This window comes from Cyclospora cayetanensis, unplaced genomic scaffold, assembly GCF_002999335.1.
Source record: "Cyclospora cayetanensis isolate NF1_C8 unplaced genomic scaffold, CcayRef3 CcayRef3_contig_247, whole genome shotgun sequence".
Taxonomy (NCBI): Eukaryota; Apicomplexa; class Conoidasida; order Eucoccidiorida; family Eimeriidae; genus Cyclospora; species Cyclospora cayetanensis.
The window spans coordinates 15587-34521 of record NW_020312200.1 but is presented as its reverse complement, the minus strand read 5'-3'; the positions used below and the strand labels follow the sequence as shown (position 1 = coordinate 34521).

At 53.6% G+C, this 18935-nt stretch overlaps 4 protein-coding genes across 4 annotated transcripts; 3 read left to right on the top strand and 1 right to left on the bottom strand.

Moving 5' to 3' along the window:
- Window positions 1-171: 171 nt before the first annotated feature.
- On the top strand, window positions 172-6922 carry LOC34619224 (exportin-2). Its single transcript, XM_026338288.1, has 12 exons — window positions 172-185; window positions 341-549; window positions 673-954; window positions 1326-1767; window positions 2182-2344; window positions 2821-3198; window positions 3836-4161; window positions 4270-4396; window positions 4884-5147; window positions 5249-5396; window positions 6360-6434; window positions 6645-6922. The coding sequence occupies exons 1-12, from the start codon at window positions 172-174 to the stop codon at window positions 6920-6922; spliced, it is 2706 nt and encodes a 901-aa protein (XP_026194073.1).
- A 626-nt stretch (window positions 6923-7548) lies between these two features.
- LOC34621715 (AF4/FMR2 family member 4) lies at window positions 7549-10415 on the bottom strand. Its single transcript, XM_026338286.1, is given in 5 exon segments — window positions 7549-8281; window positions 8353-8437; window positions 8900-8971; window positions 9552-9867; window positions 10140-10415. Coding segments are annotated over 5 exon segments (1482 nt in total).
- A 1010-nt stretch (window positions 10416-11425) lies between these two features.
- Window positions 11426-14231, top strand: LOC34621716 (signal recognition particle subunit SRP72). Its single transcript, XM_026338285.1, has 6 exons — window positions 11426-11528; window positions 11678-11967; window positions 12595-12829; window positions 13063-13412; window positions 13947-13997; window positions 14127-14231. Exons 1-6 carry the CDS (start codon window positions 11426-11428, stop codon window positions 14229-14231), a joined length of 1134 nt encoding a protein of 377 aa, XP_026194070.1.
- A 2730-nt stretch (window positions 14232-16961) lies between these two features.
- LOC113147507 (signal recognition particle subunit SRP72-like) lies at window positions 16962-18532 on the top strand. Its single transcript, XM_026338284.1, has 4 exons — window positions 16962-17209; window positions 17650-17723; window positions 17873-17963; window positions 18175-18532. The coding sequence occupies exons 1-4, from the start codon at window positions 16962-16964 to the stop codon at window positions 18530-18532; spliced, it is 771 nt and encodes a 256-aa protein (XP_026194069.1).
- The last annotated feature ends 403 nt before the right edge of the window (window positions 18533-18935 follow it).

Below are 18935 nucleotides of genomic sequence, written 5' to 3'. Positions count from 1 at the left end.
GCAAGATTTTCATCTCCCTCTCCTCAGTAGATCTTCCAGAGTACTTCGAAGATCACCTGGCTTACTTCGTCTTGGGGTTCATTCAGATCCTGCAGCTGCCGATACACTGCAGCAGCGGCGGAGGAAACAGCAGCAACAACAACCGCGCAGACGCTGTATCAGCCGCTGATGATGACGATTCAGAAGCAGGAGGTGAGCGCGTCATGATTTCCCCGTCAGGCATACTTCCTTCACCACCACCCCATCACCACGACCTCACCACCCCCCCCCATCACCACCACCCGATCACCACCAACCCCAAATGCAGCTTCAACAACGCGTTTTTTGCCCCTCTCTTTAGGACAGCACATGGCACCCCCGAGCGGCAGAAACAGCGAGTGAGTGATTGCGCTCTCTCGGCACGTAGGAATGCAAAAAAATTGTTTCCTCTCCGTGTACATACAGGCGACTTGGAGCGGCTTAAAAGCGTCATTTGCGACGCCCTGCGTCTCTACTTTTACAAATACCAAGAGGAAATTCAGCCATGGGTTTACTTCGCTGTACATGCAGGTGTGCTGCTTTGCTTCCTTTTTTCTGCCGCTGCTGCGTGAGTTGAGGAGCAGATTCTGGAGGCGAAATTCCCTGCATGTATCAAGTGGTTTGAACCCGTTTTTCGCTGCTGCTGCGATGCAGTGTGGTTCGCCGTTCGGCAGCTGGACAGCCGCACGCGGTTTGACATGCTGCTAGCAGCTGCGGCAGATTGCTTGAGCGCAGCAGCAGCAACAGAATGGGAGATGCGAACTCTTCCCGATTCGTTTGCGTCTGCGGCTGTCAGTCTGGGGTTGCCTGAGGCACAAGTGCAAGAGCTGCAGCAAAAGCGGCTTCGGGGTCCAGCCAATCCTTTCCAGGAAGAAGCGCTTCTCAGAGACATCCTCGAGGGTGTCATCGTGCCTAACATTGCGCTTCGTGATAAGGGTAAGAAAGAAACGCGTCTGTTTCTCATCTGTAGATATATATATATCTCTATATATACGTGCTTTCTATGGCCATGCTGGATTAGGGGTCTCTCTCTCGGTATGCCCCTCTCTCTCTCTCTCTCGCTGTCTCTCCGTTTGTCTCTCTCTATCTCTCTCTCTCTGTCTCTCTATCTCTCTCTCTGTCTCTCTATCTCTCTCTCTCTGTCTCTCTATCTCTCTCTCTCTGTCTCTCTATCTCTTCCTCTCTGTCTCTCTATCTCTCTCTCTCTCTTTCTTTGTTTCTCTCTCTCTCCATCCCTATTGAAGTGCACCTGCAGCTGCGATTTCTGAGAATCTACGCAAGGCTGTGGGATTTTCCTTCGACGTCAGATCTTGAGCTGCTGGAAGACTCCCCAATGGAGTTTGTGAGGCGAGACGTCGAAGGCTTCCCCGCTTGCCCACATTTGCCACGTCGCGCCTGTGTGTCGGATCTCATCAAGGGGATGTGCAGGCTGCAGCAGCAGCAGCTGCAGCAGCTGCTGCTGCAGCTCGTGCAGCAGCTCGCAGGTCAGGCGGATGCTGCGGGAGGAGGTGCAACTGAGCGAGGCGCTCGACTCGTCGATTCTGCCGTCTTTGTGATGGCTGCTGTTGCATCAAGAGCTCTACACTCCGGCGCAGCAGCGGCGGCAGCAAGCCCTACAGAATTAGCTGCCTTCTTCACAACGCATGTCGCGAGGGAGCTGCAACAGCAGCAGCAGCAAGAACGCAAGTGCTTAGCCGTTGCCGCTGCCCTCAAATTCCTCGCAACGTTCAGAGCTCAACTGCCGATTTCGTGAGGTGTTAACGTCGAGTGCTGCTGCTGCTCTTGGTGTTAGTCTCCCTGTTATTATAACTGCTTGTTAGCGGCAAGCATGCACCTCCTCCCGTCCCTCTGTTGCTGTCTCCTTGCTGTGATCGTTACTGCAACTGCTCGTTAACGGCAAGCATACACCTCCTCCACCTGCTCGTGCTGCTGCGGATGCTGTTGCTCTAAAGCCCGCCTTCCGCCGTGCTGTAGAACATGGTTCTACGTCCTCACGCGCAGTCTGTCTCCAGCAGACGTCGCATAGAGACTCTTGCCACAGGGCCGGTTGTGTCAGGTGTAGCGCAAACTTGCTGCCAGTTTTTGCTGCTGCTCGGGAGCAGTAGAGCGATGGGGAGACGTAGATCTTTGCCTCGTGGCAGCCGTCTGCCTGTGATGCTGCAGGCTGCTGTGTGAGAGTCTCCCGCTGGTGTCAGCCTTGTTGCTGTCTCCTCACGAGGCACTGAGGGCTTATGCAGCGTTTTGCATGCATCGTCTTCTTGCCTGCCGAAATTCGCAAGGGCAGCGCCTCATTGATCCGTCCTCATGTCAGCCTATCCTCCTTAAAGTGAGCTTCTCTCGTGTCTCTCAATGCGCTACGCGCATTTATAGGGTATAGCGTTCTTTGCATGCACACCTCTTCGGTGCTTTCCTTGCGTTCCTCTTCCCATGGGCTTCTCGCGACTGGGGGTTTGCTGCCTCGCTTGCTCGTTCGCTCGCCGCATTGGCAAGCCATTGGCAAGTGCTGCAAAAAACTCAGAGACAGGGAAAGCAGCAGCTCCGACCTCTATCGACGGCAGCAGCAGGGTGCCTCTATTTTGTGCGTGTGCATGTGTATATGGGAGTATGTGTATGTGTGTGCGTACATACGTGCATATTTTGTGCACGTGTGTGTATATGAGTGTGTGTCTGTGCATATGCATGTATGTGCATATGTATGTATGTGTACATGCGTGTGGATGTGTACGTGCCTTCCTCCTACTAGCCTCTCCCTGCATGCTCAGTAAGGGGCAGCGGCACTGTGTGTTTGTGTTCATGTCGCAGAGTCTCAGCTTCCTGCGGCAGTCGCTAAGTGACGTAAAGGCGCGCGAAAATGAATTTGCTGTCAAAGCCCTCGCGCGACTTTTGTTATGCCTGGGAGCAGCTGCAGCGAGCGAGTCTCTGCCGCTGCTGCAGCTGCTGCTGCAGCAAATCAAAGCAGAAGCCTCGCAACCAGGCAACCCAGTGTACTGCCACTACCTTTTTGAGTGTCTGGCTGTAATCTGTCGTCTCGCATCCGACCAGACACGAACGAACGCAGCCTCGGCAGAAGCAGGAGCCAGCTGCCTTCAGCAGCAGCACCTAGTCGAAGAGCATGTCGTGCCTGTACTATCCGTCTTGATTCAGCAAAGCCAGCACGAATTCACGCCTTACTGCTTCCAGGTGAGTCTTCCCTGCTGTCTGTACAGCAGGCACATAGGTTTCGCGCATGCGATCTTGTTCAGACTTTGCCTCAACTGCCTTCCCTCCTTTCACCCCTTTCTCTCCCCCCTTCTCCTTCCCTCTTTCTGCGCGCGCACTGCTGTCTCTATCCATGCGCGGCAGACACTGACCCCCTCCTCTCCCAAACAAAACAACAGCAGAACCGCCGCGAGACAGCAGCAACACCAACAGCAGATCATGCTTCTGCTGGTGCTGTTGCTGCTTTTTCTGTCTCGCTCTCGCTGTCTATCTCTCTCTCTGTGTGTGTGTCTATCCCTCTCTCTGTGTGTGTGTGTCTATCTCTCTCTCTCTCTGTCTATCTCTCTTCTCTCTGTCTATCTCTCTGTCTATCTCTCTGTGTATCTCTCTCTTCTCTCTGTCTATCTCTCTCTCTCTCTGCCCACCTCTCTCTCTCTGTCTACCTCTCTCTTCTCTCTGTCTATCTCTCTCTTCTCTCTGTCTCTTCTCTCGCTCTCTCATTCTCTGTCTATCTCTTCTTTTCTCTTCCTGTCTCTTAGCGTCGCGGCTGTGCGTGCCTGAGCATCGGTTGCGTGGGCTGCTTAACGTTCTGCGCCTTTTTGAAGTGTGGATTTTGCAGATCCTCGGTGTCTTGTTGGAAGGTGCCTCCCGCACGGGAACCATTGGAAGCAGTCGTCTTTATGTCGATCTTCTAGAGCACTTGCTGCAGCCACACGTCTGGGTAGCGTCTCAGGGGAATGTGCCTGCGTTGGTGCGTCTTGTAAGCGTCTTTCTGCGGCAGCTGCAGCAGCAGGGGTATCACCAGCCTCAACAGCAGCAGCAACAACAACAAATCCAGGTGCTTCTGCATGGACGCGTTGCACAGCTCCTCGAGAGAATGCAGTTCTGCATTTATCACCGAAAACTCGCAGCCGCTGGCTTCGATCTGCTCAACGCTATCTTCAGGTGAGCAGATCGAAGCCAGCGCTCGCCATCCACATGCAGACGGAGAAGGCAGTCTTGTGCACCTCTTTCTTGCTGTGTTTGTTCGCTTTCGGATGTGCTCTCGCACAGGTTCCTGCCTTTCGAAGCCTACAAGCAGCTTCTCCCCACATTGCTAACGGTGCTCCTAAAAAGAGCCCATCAGCTTCAGCAGCAGACTTTCAACGCGCATCTCTCCTTCTCCCTGCTTTTGTTCCAAGTAACAAAACCTTCCCCTGCACACTGACGTTTCGTTCGCCTCAAAAAACAAGCTTTTAAAAGCGGAGATGCCGCGCGGCTCCCCGCCTCTGTATGGCGCGAGCATCCCTGCAGCTCAAGGCTGTCCTCTATTTGGCTGCGGAAGCCTTTCTTGGATGTATGTATGTGCAGGCTTCTCTATGGATGTGTCTATATGTATGTATTTGTGCGTAGCTGTATGCATGTGTGTATCTTTGTGCTTGTAGATGCATTCGTATGCATGTACGAATATACGCACACGATATACACGTCTACATGTGCACACATGCATCTATGTGCATGTATACATGCATGTGTCAATATCTGTGTATATATATATAGATGCTCATACGAATACATATTAATACCTATATACATTCATACATACACATTCATACATACACATACATACACACACATACATACACATATATACGTGTGTGTGTATGTTGTGTGACGATTGAAAACAGTGCCGCTCTCCTGACATTACAGCTTTGCCATGCGGATTGGAGCAGCTGCAGCAAGGGCTTTTACAGCAGGTGGTTTGTGCAATAGCGCTGCCGTCAGTGCAGCACAGCTTGGAGTCGGGGTGTTCTCTGTCAAAGAAGAAGGTGTTTATGGTAGGACTAGCGCGGCTGGCAGCGGCAGCTGCCGCTGCAGCAGCTGAGCCTCAGCTGTTGCACAAAATGCTGCAAACTATGGAGACTCTCCTTAGTGGGTATGACTTTGGAAGCGCAGGTGAGAGAAGAAGGGGGGTGTTTTTGAGCGTGCGGTTCGGCTGCTGCACACTGTTGCCTCTGTGCCATTTTTTTCGAAGATCCGCCCTACTGGCAAGGATCTGTTGCCTTTTGTTGCGGCTGCTGCAGCCACAGAACGAGCTGATCGCAGAGCTGCTGCTGGCACTGACTTTGATCCTGACGATGATGTGAGTTGGTCTCCAGCAACAACTGCCGCAGGCACTGCTGCTCTTTCAGGAGTCTCTGGTTGCAATTCTTCTGCCGCTTTCCCAGCAAAGACAGATAGACAGGGAGATATATATATGTAGAGATATATATATAGAGAGAGAGAGAGCGGGATATTTCGACAGTGAGAGCGAGAGAGAGAGGGAAAAACAGACATAGAGAGAGAAAGAGACTTCTACGGCACCAGCCACGCTGCCCCTTCCAAGAGAAACGCAGACAGGGAAAGCCTCTGCATCCCATCACGATGTTTCCCCACACATACATGTATGCATACATACACTTCCTTTTGCGCATGCATGCAGGCAGACGGGCAGGAGCAGCGGGTTGGCTTTGACGTCTCTTTCTCACGCCTCGCGCTGGCAGACAATGCAGCCATCACCGACTATGTAAGCTGGCTTGCTTGCTGTCTCTGTGTGTGTGTTTTCTTGCGATATACACATATGTGTGTGTGTGTATGTTTTCTTGCTATACACATATCTCTCTGTGTGTGTGTGTTCTTGCTATATACATATATCTGTGTGTGTGTATGTTTTCTTGCTACACACATATATCTCTCTGTGTGTATGTTTTCTTGCTATACACGTATATCTCTCTGTGTGTATGTTTTCTTGCGATATACACGTATATCTCTCTGTGTGTATGTGTGTGCTCTCTCGCTATATCTCTTTCTTTCACTATCCGGGTTGTTGCTATATATATATATATATGTATTAATATTCACATATGTATATCTCTGTCTTTCTATCACTGTGTGTAGCCGTCCCCCCCCCCCGCTTCTCGCTCCTCCCTTTCTTGGACATACGTAGCTCAGTAGCTGTGCGTTTCCGTCGGCATGCTTTTAGTCTGTTTTTTTCGCTCCTGGTGCGTTCTTGCGCATGTTTTGGGGGCAACTCTTAGCGCTTATGCCTATGGCCTTTCATCACTGGTGCCACCTCCCCCCCTCTATCTCCTCTGCTCTCCTTGGGCGTTGTTTTGATGCCTCAGCTTGGCGATATGGTGGATTTGCGAGAAGCGCTGCGCGCGTCGCTGCTTCCCTTGCTGCCTACGATCCAGCAGAGCGTAGCTGCTGCTGAAAAGCCGAACTCTGCACTGCTGCAGCTGCTAGCTTAGCGCATGCATGCAGCGGTTGCCACTTGGCTAGCAGCTGCAGCGTTTGCTGCACACTTAGGGCGGCCACATCAAGCGCGTGAGCAAGCCCAAGCAGCGCGCACGCGCGTCTCCTTCTCCCCCCTCCCTCTTTCCATTAAATTCCTCCCCCTCCGTCTGCAGAGGCGGCACGAGCAACATCTCAGGGGTATGTATCGAGGGAGCAATTGGGCGTGAAATCCACAACAGCGGGGGAGAAGGGGGGCGGGAAAGAAGAGGGGGAACACGCAGCATGTAGCATGCATGCAGTGCGCCGAAAAGAGGACGGCACAGACTATGCAGCAGCCCAAGTTAGAAGGGGACAGAGGCAATCGATGCTCCTAGCATTTCCGCCTTTAGGGCCTAAGGAAAGCGAAGCCATAAGATACAGACTAACTATAGGCGAAAGAGGGAGCTTCTGACTCAGAGCCTTCACTAGAGAGGAAGCAGGTGTTCGTCACACGAGGCGACATAGACTGCTGCGCGGCATCTTTATGCATGCGTAAAGACGAACTTCACACTGCTCATTTTTCTGCGAAGTGGCGGGGAGCAATCTCTACAGATTTACGCGACTGGGGTGCCCCGTGTGCGCCTTTAGTTTACAGCGAATCCGAAACTGCCGTCCTTTTTCACTCAACAAATCTGGTAGAGAGACGACAAACGATGTGCAGAGAAAACAAAATCCCCCTCTAATAAGAACGCGCCTCGCCGCTAAGCCACCGACCGCGACAAATTGGCTGCAACGTGCGGACCTGGTGAGAAACAGAGAGCCAGGTGTTTGAGTGATAGGAGAGGAGCAAGAAAAGAAGAGACCACCCCGAAGCGGCTCTTGAGAACCAGCTCATGCATGCATGCAAGCATTCAGAGCGGCAGGGGCAGTGTGCAGCACGCCGCTGCTCTCTGTCGGAAAAGCCGCATGTACACATAAATAAATATATATATAAATATATTTATATATTTGGCTGAGCTCCAAGTGAAGTGCTGTCAATTGCGCGCCTTTCTCTCAGACAGACGGCCTGCAAGCTCGAGCTGCTGCTCGCTTGCCTTTTCAGTCATCCTCATCATCTTCGCTCGAATCGTCTGAAGAGTCCATTCGCAGAGGCGGCTGTTGCTGCTGCTGCTGCATGTGGTGCTGTTGTTGCTGCCCCTGAGGCGAATCTGCGGATCTCGAGGCGTGTGGAGCAGCCGCTGCAACTTTCTTTCCCTTTTTGTTGCTCGAGAGCTTCTGCTTGACCTCTTCCTCGCTCGTGCTGTCTTCCGCAGCGGCTGAAACGGCTGCACCTGCGTTCGCTGCTGCACCTTCTTCCAGCTTAAGTTTCGCTGCGGTAGGACTGTCGCTCTTGCCTTCAGACTGCTGCCCTTGATGCCTCTTGGCATGCCCCTGCTGTTGCTGCTGCTGCTGCTGCTGCTGCTCCTGTTTTGTTCTCCCTCGCTTCTTCGGAGTAGGAACAGATGCAGACAACGCCCCTCCCGCATCTTCTGCCGCAGCGGCACTGCTCTCCTGCTGCTGCTGCTGCTGCTGTTGCTGCTGACCAGCAGCAGCAGCAGCAGCAACAACAGGAGTATTGGCGCCTGGCGCTGCTCGTGTTTTGAGGTTCGTGACGCTCTCGAAGGGCATGCGACAGCGCCCTAGCGGCAAAATCCATCCTAATTTGAGGCGCTTCAACGCCTCCGCAACGGCCTTTGAAGCCATAGCTGCGCAGCGCACGCAGATCCGCAACGGGGAGCATCACGTGCAAAGAACAAAACGGATTGCCGAGGCATGCGGCAGAGCGGACTGCCTGCAGCACCACGCGACAAAAACGTGCGAAACTCTGCAACCCCTTCTCCCCCCCGACTGGCTCCCTGCAGCAACACACTTTGTTTCTTGTGACCTAGTTGCAGTTCTCTGGCAAAAGCGTCCAACGAAAGGCGTTCGTAAACAATTAGGGGAACGCCTGCAAAGACGAGACACAGTCTGGCAGTCTCTCTGTCTCTCTCTCGGTGACTCGCACCCCAAGCGACAGCGGCTCCCCACAAGGAACGCGGCAACAGACAGAGACTCTGCCACCGTTGTGGCTGGATGAAGACGCCTCCCTCCCACTTCTCCCCCTCTCCCTCTTGCTAACGGAAAGCCTCGACGGACGAAGCAGCAGCAGCAGAAAAGAAACAGCACTGAGGCAGCAAGGCAGCAACAATGGCACCGTGACGAAAGCACAGGCAAAGCCCTCCTCACAGCGAGACGCAACGGGGGGGGGGGGAGGAGGGGGAAATCAGAGGAGACACTTCGCTATGTGCATATATGGCGCAGTTATTTTGCCACCAGATACGCAGCAGCACATGCGCGCGAAGGAGAGAGGGCTCCGTAAATAGCCTCCCCCAGGTGTCTAAAGGCTGCGAATACTTGGCAGTAGCCTCACCTCTTGGCCCTCTGCATACGGACGCTTTTACAGCCGACGTCGAGAGATCCGTTAGAAACACGGGGATGGGTGCTTCTTTCACGAGATTGCACAGACATGCCAAGACAAAGATGCGGCGCATAGTCACTGCCGACACCGTTGAGCAGTCCAAGCACAAGTCTACGACACAGACAGCCTCATCGAGCATCGTAAGCCCTCTGGACCGCAAAAAGCAACGCAAATGAAAAAAACGCGGATACATGCGACATATTGACACACTTATAATACGCAATATATACGTAATACATACGCAATACATACGTATACATAGAGCCATCCTAGGCATGCAGAGAACGCCACTCAGAGGCGCAAGGGAGCGACAGGGGGGAGGGAGGGGGGCGTTTCACAAAAGCCTTTGAAAGAGGAGCCACATGGTGGTCAAGCGTCTGCACTGCAGCCGAAGAAGCTGTTGGCTAGAAAGAACCGACGGCTTCGTCCCCCTTCCCTCTGCATGCGTCTTCAGGAGACTTGACAGCATTCTTTAGAAAGCCCCCTACTGTCAAAGGCACTGCGCTGATGCTTAGGTGCACTGTTGAAAGCACACCGAGTCGCCTCCCCATCCCCTGTCGTGAAAGATTCAAAAAAAGCATGCGAGGAGCAAGGCTGCCTGTACACTCATTCAAGACTTACGTGTGGAAGGGAACAAAGGCCCTTCCCTTAGCCTCCTTCACGACGCAGACATCCAAAGCTGCTGCAACAAGCCCAACATCCTTCACCTCCAGTCTAACGCCCAGAGGCGACACTACTGCCGAAGTCGTGCTGCTGCTAATGCTGCTGCTCTGCTGCTGCTGGCTGCTGTTGCTGCTGTTGCTGCTACACCCCTCTTCGTGCCACGGCACTGGGCAAAGTACAGCTCTGCAAGGCTCTTGCAGTACAGCGCCAAGCGCCTTTGCAATACGACGTCTATTCGCTGGTGACCACTTCGATCCCTGTATCCACACATATACATGTACAGACGCGCACGCAGCATGTGCATGCATGCAGCCACCATGTGTCCATACTACAAGCAGCACGTGCATGCACGCAGCCACACACGGACAGCCACGCAGCTTTCTACACACATGCAAGCATTCAAACACGCATGTGCTTGAAGAGCGGGCTTTCATGCTGCCTCCCATACGACTGTCTAGGAGGCTGCAACAGGAGCTAAAGGGAGTTCGCCGCTGCACTACGCTTCTACAGTGCCCTCAGACAGTCTTACAGGCTCCCATCCCCTGAACTTGATGTTTGGCCTTTCCTGTTGCTGTTGCTGTTGCTGTTGCTGCTGCTGCTCTGCTGCGCCGCTGGCTGCCGCACCTGCCGCTGCAGGCTCCTCTTCTGGACGTGACAGGATCTGCTGCGCCTCCCCAATGCCAATAGCCCACTGAAAAGCGGCAAATCGTCGAGTATCCTCAGCCAGCTCCTCCGCTGTAACGACACGGCACTGCGGCGCAGGCAGTCCGCTGCCGCTGCCGCAAAGGCTTACAGCAGCCTCCATTTTGAGGACGCGTAAAGGGCGAAAATTCGCCTTTTGTGCCTTTTTTTGCAGCTGCTGCCGTCCAGGCAGCGGCACGGACCGGTCCTGCAGCAAAAGCCACCACGACCAACACTGCTGCTGCTGCTACCGCAGTTGCTGCTCACGGCGCGGAAAGCTGCTCGAAGACACCCCCAAATCAGCAGGCATACGCATAAAAAGGCAAAAGGCGAGCAAATTTGTCGGAATCTTCGCAGATCAGATCTCGGCTGCATGCAGCGCGCAGCAATGGAGGAGCCGAGGTGAGAGGCGTGTTGCTGCAGTGTTGCGCTGCGCGTCTGCCCCGTTCGGCGAGGTGGCGGCTCTCCTTCCCCCCCGCTTCTGCGTAGCTGCTGCTGCTGTTATTGTTGCGGCATCAGCAGCCGGTTACAGCTAAATAAAAATAGGATAGTCTTATTTTAAAGGCACAGACACCTAGTAGGAGGGAGGGACCGACTCTTTATTTGTGCGCGGCCCCTCTCGCGGCAGGCAGGCAGGCAGGCAGGCAGCAACACAGCAGCAGCGCCGCTACGAGCTGCTGCCACCAAGGAGTCCAGCCCCATCCGCCAGCTGCTGATCATACTGCATGCAGCATGCTGCATGCAGTAGGCAGCATGATCGGCAAGAAACGGTGCATGTGGTCATCGTTTTCCAAGAGACGTCGCACGACGCACACCCGAATCACCTCACCGGGGGAGTGCTGCAGCACCCCAACGGCAACAACAACAGTGGCGACAGTAACAGCAACAACGCAACACTCTGCCCGCGTACTTCTGCATTTCACTGCTGTTGCTGCGATCTCAAGGGCAGCGGCTGCCGCGATGGGCTGCTGTGCTCTGTAGCAGGCTCGCCATCGAGGCTCCTCGCAGTGTACAGACACCTCGCGCGGCGTATACCTGCATGACTACTTCTGCTCCTACTGCCCGTGCAAGCACTCCGTACCACTCCACAAAAGCGAATTCGTAGAAATCGTGAAGAATCGCCCAACTGCAACAATGGTGGCAGCGTCTTGTGGTGACGAGGGAAAGGCCTTCAGCGTGTTGGAGGAGCTCCTCGCCAAGGAGGAATATGACAAAGCCTTCAAAACCTCCACACAACGTGAGCCCAGCCTTCGAGTCTCAGGCTCCATTGCACCATTCGAGAGTCCATCTAGCTGGCGATACACTGCCTGCCAAGCAGCGGCAGTAGTACACAGGTTTGTCACTCTGCATTTCTCCCCCGGAGTGGAACTGTTTTCTTGCGTGCAGTGCCGCTAAGTCTGAAGCAGACAGAGGCCCTTGTATTCTCAGCCCTGCAGACGGGCAGGTGGGAATCTGCTCGAGCTGCAATTCGCAGACTGCGACAGCAGCAGCAGCAAAAGGAGTCTTCCGGCGAGGATTCTGCTGCTGCTCATACACCCCCGCCTCTTGCCCTTGAGGAGGCGTACTGCCTTTACCGACTCAACAAACCGCAAAAGGCGCTCCAGCTGCTCGCAGAGCTGCAAAGACAGCCGCAGACGCACAACGCCATGGCCCTTACCCACCTCCATGCCCAAGTAGTAAGTTGAACTGCCAGTTTCAGTGCTGCTGCCTTACGTCGGCGCGATTGTGCAGCCTCCGAAAACGCATGCAGAGCGACACTTGAGGATCCATATATGCCTTGAAAAACCTGATGCTGCTCTACGTATGTCTGTAATGTATGTATGTGTATGTGTATTTGTATGTATGTATGTGCATGTGTGTGTGTATATATATATGTATACATATATGTCTATATATGTATGTGTATTTGTATGTGTATGTGTACATATATGCATGTGTATGTGTATATATATGCATGTGTATGTGTGTGTACATATATGTACACATATATATCTATATATATGTATGCGTATATATATGCATGTGTATGTATATATATATATGTATAAATATATAATGTATGTGTATACGTATGTTGTATGCAGCTGCATCGCTGCGGACGCTACCGCGAGGCGTTTGAGATATATGGACGACTCCTTTCGGAATCTGCGCATTCTGAGGCACGCTTGCGTTTGTTGCGTGTTGCTGCCAGCGCTGCTGCTGCCTCCCTTTTGGGTGTTTTGCATGCTGCTGCATTGAGCAGGGGGGCTGGTGATGCTGAGCGAGTATCTGTGTGGGGTGTTGTTGCCGCTCTTTTTCTGCAGGATTTGCTTGTCTCGAACTATCTTGCATCTGCAGCATGCATGCTTGAGTCGGAAGCTGCAATTGACGGCAGCAGCACGAGCAGCAGCAGTCTATCCTTCCCCCCTGCCGTGGTGGAAGCCTTGAGGGGAAACTGTGGCGGCAGCGACACCTTCGAGCTACCCTTCAACGCAGCGTGTCTGTACATGCAGCAGAAGAAGAGCGAAGCCGCAGCAGCGCTGCTGCAAAGGGCGTTGGGTAGGCTGCTAGGTGTACGTTCAGCTGCATTGGAGCGAATGATTCATGCGATTTGGGGGGTCAGAGGTGCTGCAAGTGGGAAGGCGCTAGGTGTATGTCCAGCTGTTTCGGCAGCAGTGGGGAGGTGGGGTTGCGTGTGACTGGTGTATTTCGTGATGGTGCGGTGTGGTGCGCTTGGCGATGGCGCCGCTGCTGCTGCTGCTGCTGCTCTTCGCTGTTTTCTCTTGCTGCAGATCTCTGTGCAGCGGAAGCTGGAGTCTCTCAAAGCGCAGCCTTGCAGCACTTAGATGAGGGGGAGTTAGCAGGTGTTTGGGTGCAGCATGGCGTGTTGCAGCAGCAGCAAGGCAACGCTGAAGCGGCAGAGGAGGTGTATGCTGCTGTGTTGGCAGTTCTCGAGCAGCAGCAGCAGCAACAGCAGCAGCAGGAGATTGATGTGGGAGTTGCAGCCGTAGCCGTCACGAATGCCTACGTCTTGTCGCTTGCACGGAGAGAGCTTCCAGATAAACAAGATCTGGAAGGGCTTATTCGACGAACCACTAAAGGCGCTACTGAAGCGTTAGACCACAAGCTCACCGTGCCGCAGGTACGAGTGTTTATATGCATTAAATATGTCTATATTTATATGTATTTGTGTATGTATGTTTATATGTATGTCTATATATATTTATACATACACATATATACACACATACATACACACATATATACACACACACGTATATATATACACACACACACGTATATTTACACATACACACACACGTATATTTACACATACACACACACACACGTATATATACACATACACACACACACACGTATATTTACACACACACACACACGTGTATGTACACATACACACTCACGTATATGTACACATACACACATACATATATACACACATACGCACACACACGTATATATACACATACACACACACGTATATATACACCTACACACACACACACGTATATATACACATACACACACACGTATACACATACACCTCGCGGAGGAGGCTGCTACAGCTGCAGCTCTCTGTATGCGCGTTAGAGGCGTTCCTGCAGCCGTCTCTCCGCTTCAGACTTCAGGAGTTGCTGCCTTGCGATTGCATTAGGCCTTGAAAATCGGCGTAAATCGGTGTCTTGGATTGCTGAGAAGCGGACGAGTAAGTCTTGCTCCTTTGTCAGCAGGGAAGAGGGGAAGGGGAAGAGGAGAAGATGGGCTGAGGCATTCCAAAAGACGAGGCAGGCAGGCTGCTCTTCTTCACAGACTTTGCGCGCTCTGCATGCTGCAGATTGAAGACTGTCGGCGCTTGACAGTGTCTCTTACCTCGCGCTTCGGAGGCTGTGCATCCCTCCAACGAATCAAAGCTGCCGTGCAGGTGAGATGGCCATTATAGTGTCAGTACACCTGCTGAAAAGGTTCAAGATGCTGCTGCTGCAACCAGCCTCTCTCTCTGGGTGCAGCAGTAGAAGCAGCATCCGTCTATACACTATTCTCCCTCCTCCTCCCCCATTTCTGTCTCTCTGTCTGTCTCTCGCACTCTCCCTGTCTCTGACTCTTTCTGTGTATATGACACTGTTTCTCTATCTCGACCTTTCGTAGCGGCTCCCGTGCAACGGCTCTCCTTTCTTCCGACAGCTCTATCTGTCTCTCAAAACTTTCCCTCTCCCCACCCCCTCCTGTGCTTGACGGCTGCTCCTCCGCTCACAGCGCCTTCCCCTAGACGCTTTCTTTCCTAGTCGTGGCTGCCTAGCTAGCCAGATGCTGTATGCGATTGCTCCCCGACGCTCTACATGGCATGCGCCGCAAATGCCTCTTTTTAAAGCCCTTCAAACGCAAAAAGACCTCTCTTTACCCCCTAATAAAATATCACCCCTGTAACACATTCCTCAAATGGTGATCCATATATATATATATATATATGTATGTATATATGTATGTCATGGCTGCCTACATTCAAGTGCTCCTAGTAGCTCAAGGATCTTGTGCATATACCCCTTTTTCAGCCTATCCTGGCACTGGGTACGTGCAGTCTCTTTCCAGCGTGTCGCTGTGTGTCTCTCTGGCTGCATGCACTTTCGTGTCTGTTATTCTGCCTTCGCACTCTCTTCTGCTCTGCCGAGTTGCTCTCTTGGGTTGCTTCTTTCTGTTGGAAACAATTTCCTTCCCACACGGGAGGGGAGGGCGACCTACGTTCTTGGCACGTGGATACGAGGTTGCCATCTTCGACCTTACATGACTTAGTTGACACACGAAGATCTCTCCCTCTCTCCTGCCTCCCTCCCAGCCCTTGTGTGTTCTCAATAAGGCTACGGCTGCATCGCTTTATTTCGGCGAATGCTGCATCTTTCTCTCTCTCTCCGCGAAAAGACGCTTTCAAAAGATACCCCTGTCCACTCCCCACGCTTTTCTCTCCGCGAGGCGTATACGGTTCTGTGCCGCCTCCTACTGCCTCGTGTTTTTTGCATTCTCCGTCTCACCTCGCTGCATTTCTGTGAAGTCTTCTGCAAAATTGCGCGTCTTCTCCTCAGCTCTGCGCGTGTCGCTTTCACAAGGCTGAGGAGACACTGCGAGACCTCCTGACAAGCCCATCGCTTGAACTTCCCGAAAACGCACCGCAGCGGCTGCAGCTGCAGGTGGCTTTGGCTGCGTTGCTGCTGCAGCAGGGAAATCGCAGCGGCTTTCTGTCGTTGCTGCGAGAGTTGCAGCAGCAACTGCTGCAGCTCTCGCAGCAGCAGAGCAGCGACAAGCGGTATCTCGCTCTCCTTGCTGCTGCCTCAGAGCTTCAACAACAGGCAGGAGACGTCGAAGGTGCCCTTGCATCCCTGGATCTCCAGCGCCGAGCCTTGGAGAATTCGCAGGTAAATCGTGCCATTTTTGTGCTGCATTGTGCGCTGTTTGATGCGGCTGCATCCAATGTCATGGCCTATGCGCTAGAAAAAGCAGTGCTGTGTCTGCATCTGCTGCTGTGTGAGGGGTTGGGTTGTTCTTGCTGCTCCTGCTGCTGCTGAAGAGATTTTGAATGAAATTAAGCGTTGCGGAGGCGACTGAAGCGCATGTGGCAGCTGCGATTACACCCCGTTTGGCGAGGCGAGTGCCTGCCTGGTGTCTAGATCGAAACGCCGCAGCCGCTGCAAGTGCTGCTGCCTTTGCACCGCTTGCTGCTGCTTGCGCTGCTGCTGCTGCTGCTGCTGCTGCTGTCGCAGCCGCGTGAGATCTGGCGCTCCATCCAACAAACGCGGCGGTTGCTGCTCCGACTGCCGCTGTTGCTGCTGTTGCTGCTGTTGCTGCTGCTGCTACATCGGAGGCAGCCGTTGCTGCTGCTGCGGCAGCGCGAGCTCCCGACAAGGCTCTGCCCGTTCTGACGGCTCGAGTTGCTGCTCCAACGGCTGTCGGCGTCGCTTTTTTGGCGTTTCTTCCCGCGACTGCAGCGGCCATTGCTGCTGCGCTTGTTGCTGCATCTGCCCGTTGCAAAGCTGCTGCTGCTCTACGGCTTAGATTCTCGTGATGGTGCCTCCACAGCAGCCACCGCTGCTGCTGTGGGGTGGTGGGTGCTAAGAGCCTCGTGCGCGGCTTCCGCTGCAGCGACTTCTTCTTCCTGCGCTGTCGCGGCTCTTCGCGGAGCAGCCCCCTGTGCATTTGCTGCAGCTACCAGTATTGCTGTTGCGCTGCAAAGGTTTCGCGCAGTGTTGCGGCTGCTGCACTGGCTGGGGGTTGCGGCGGCTCGATGCGTAGGAGGGAGTGTATCTTGGTTCTTGCCGTTGGCACGTCGTGTATTCCACGCGACTCCGTTGTGAAGCGGCGTCTGTGCGGCGACTGGCGTTTGCAGCCACTACCCTGCTGCATTGTGCTGCTGCGGGAGGGTGGGGTTGGTGTTTTTTCGCTGCCTCAGGGTTCTGCGAGCACTGCCGCCTACGTTGAACTGTCTCTGACGGCGGCAGCTCTCGCAGCCTCCCTTTCTCGTTGGGAAGTAGCTGCAGCGCAGAGCGAGACGGCTTTGCAGCGTCTGCAGCAGCAGCCTCACGGGGAAGCGGTGGGCGCAGCGGAGTTGCGGGCGACTCTCTCGCTGACGGAGGCGCTGACGCGAACAGATCTCAGCAAGGCAGAAGTCAACGTGCAGCGGCTCATGCGCTACCTGCCGCAATCCGTGAACCTCATAGACGGAGAGGAAGTTGAAATGCGGAGGCTTCCACCCACAACGCGAGGGCGTCGCTGTCCGCTCGCTACTCCAGGAGAGGCGGCTCAAGAGGGGGCTGGCAGCCACCTCGCTGAACGACGCAAAAGAAAGAAAAAAATTCGATACCCCAAAGGATGGGATCCTTCAAAGCCACAGCTGCCTCCGGATCCCGAACGCTGGAAGCCGAAACATGAACGGTATAATATCGCCCTCCACGCGGTGCTGCTGTCGCACGTGCTGGTGCTGCTGTAGCGCAGGCTTTTGGGGGGAAACATGTTCGTCTGCCCGCGCTGCTCTTATCGAGTTGGGGGAGGGTAGCGACATCCTGGAAGGGGAGGCTTCTTGCCATGAGGGGCGTGCTGCTGACTCGAAACAAGGCAACGGCGTAGCGGGTGTACGAACGAAGGCTTGCGGTCATACACCGCAGCACGGATATTGAATAGGTGCTGTCTACAGAGTTTTAGTTGCTCTCCCGCGAGCGAGACAGAGAATGTTCAAGGGTCGGCGGGAAGGGAGGGGGAGCGGCATCGGGAAAAACACCCCGAGCGGGGGGGCGGCGCTGGCAGGCAGGCGCTGGCGAGCAGCAGCACTTGTCTATGGTGGCTCGCTGTTATTTCTGAATTTCACATTGTTACAGGAGCGGATACAAGAAGATGCTCAGAAGAAGAAAGGAGTGTGGACGGGGAGGCGCGCAAGGCACCCTTGCACCAGGTATGGCAGCGTGTATGTAGGGGCAGCTAGCCGTCCCTCCCCTTCCAAGTCGCGTCTTCGCTTCCTTCTCCATTTTCTTGTGTGTATATTTCCATTGTCATGCTCGACTAATGACAAAACCTAGCCGATTTCTTCTTCTTTCTGCTCAGGAGCAGCAGAAGCAACTACTGGCTTCCGAGAAACCGGTCCTACGACCGCCAAAACCAAAGCGGCGACAGATGGCAGCACAGCAAGAACTCAGTATGTTTTTTGTTTCTTTGCTTGCTTTGAGCACTTTAAACAGATATCATGTGCATGTGTTTGCTGTTTTGCACGCTGTCATCAAACTCAAGCGCACCTGCGCATGTATTCTGACGTGGTTTTTGTGCGCGCGGCTGCTCAGAACACGTCGGAAGGGTGGGCGGCGTTGACGCCAAGGCATCTGTTTTCTTACCTGAGATCTACCTGTCAGATCCAGCAAAAGAGGATTAATAGTGACAAATGCGGTTGCTTTTATGCCGTATTACGGAACTTCGGCTTCAGAGTTACAATGCAAGCTGCGCACACAACTGTCGGACAGAGCGATAAGCACAGAACCGCAGCTGAACCCTGGACACACACCCACACACACGAACACAAACCCTTCACAAGAAAGCCAAGGCAATTCAGCATTTGCTGCCGCATTTATTGCCATTGTTGTATTCAATGGGAAGCGCACGAACGGAAGGTGTGCCACTGTAGCTTCCCGGACCCTAGATACACTTTGTGTCTTCACAGGACCAGAAACAGCAGTAAAATCTTCCTCTTATTTCCTCTCACATTCTGTCTAGAAAATCCAACATTCAAGCGCGAATAGGTATAGAGCACCTTGTCAGTGCGCGCTCATAGCGCCCCCTGAATCCCTCCGAACTCCCTGCGCTCTGTAACTTTTTCCCGACTTTCGAGCCGTTGCTGCACTACAGTTTTACGAGGGGCCCCTCGCAAACAAAAAGCGGACAGTGAGAAGAAGTGGAATGGGCTGCGCACAAACAAACTTCTTCCAAGTCGGAAGGAAGTTCGCAATCCACCGCCCTCTAAAGCCCTCAGCAGGAGGCAGAGCTTCGTGCCTTAGCCCACCAGGAAGGCAGGGAGATGCATGCGACCTCATTCCCAACTCCGGCAGCTGCAACACTCCATCTAAGGCCTCTGCAGTCGGACACCTCAATGTGAACAACACACGCCTCCTTTGACGCC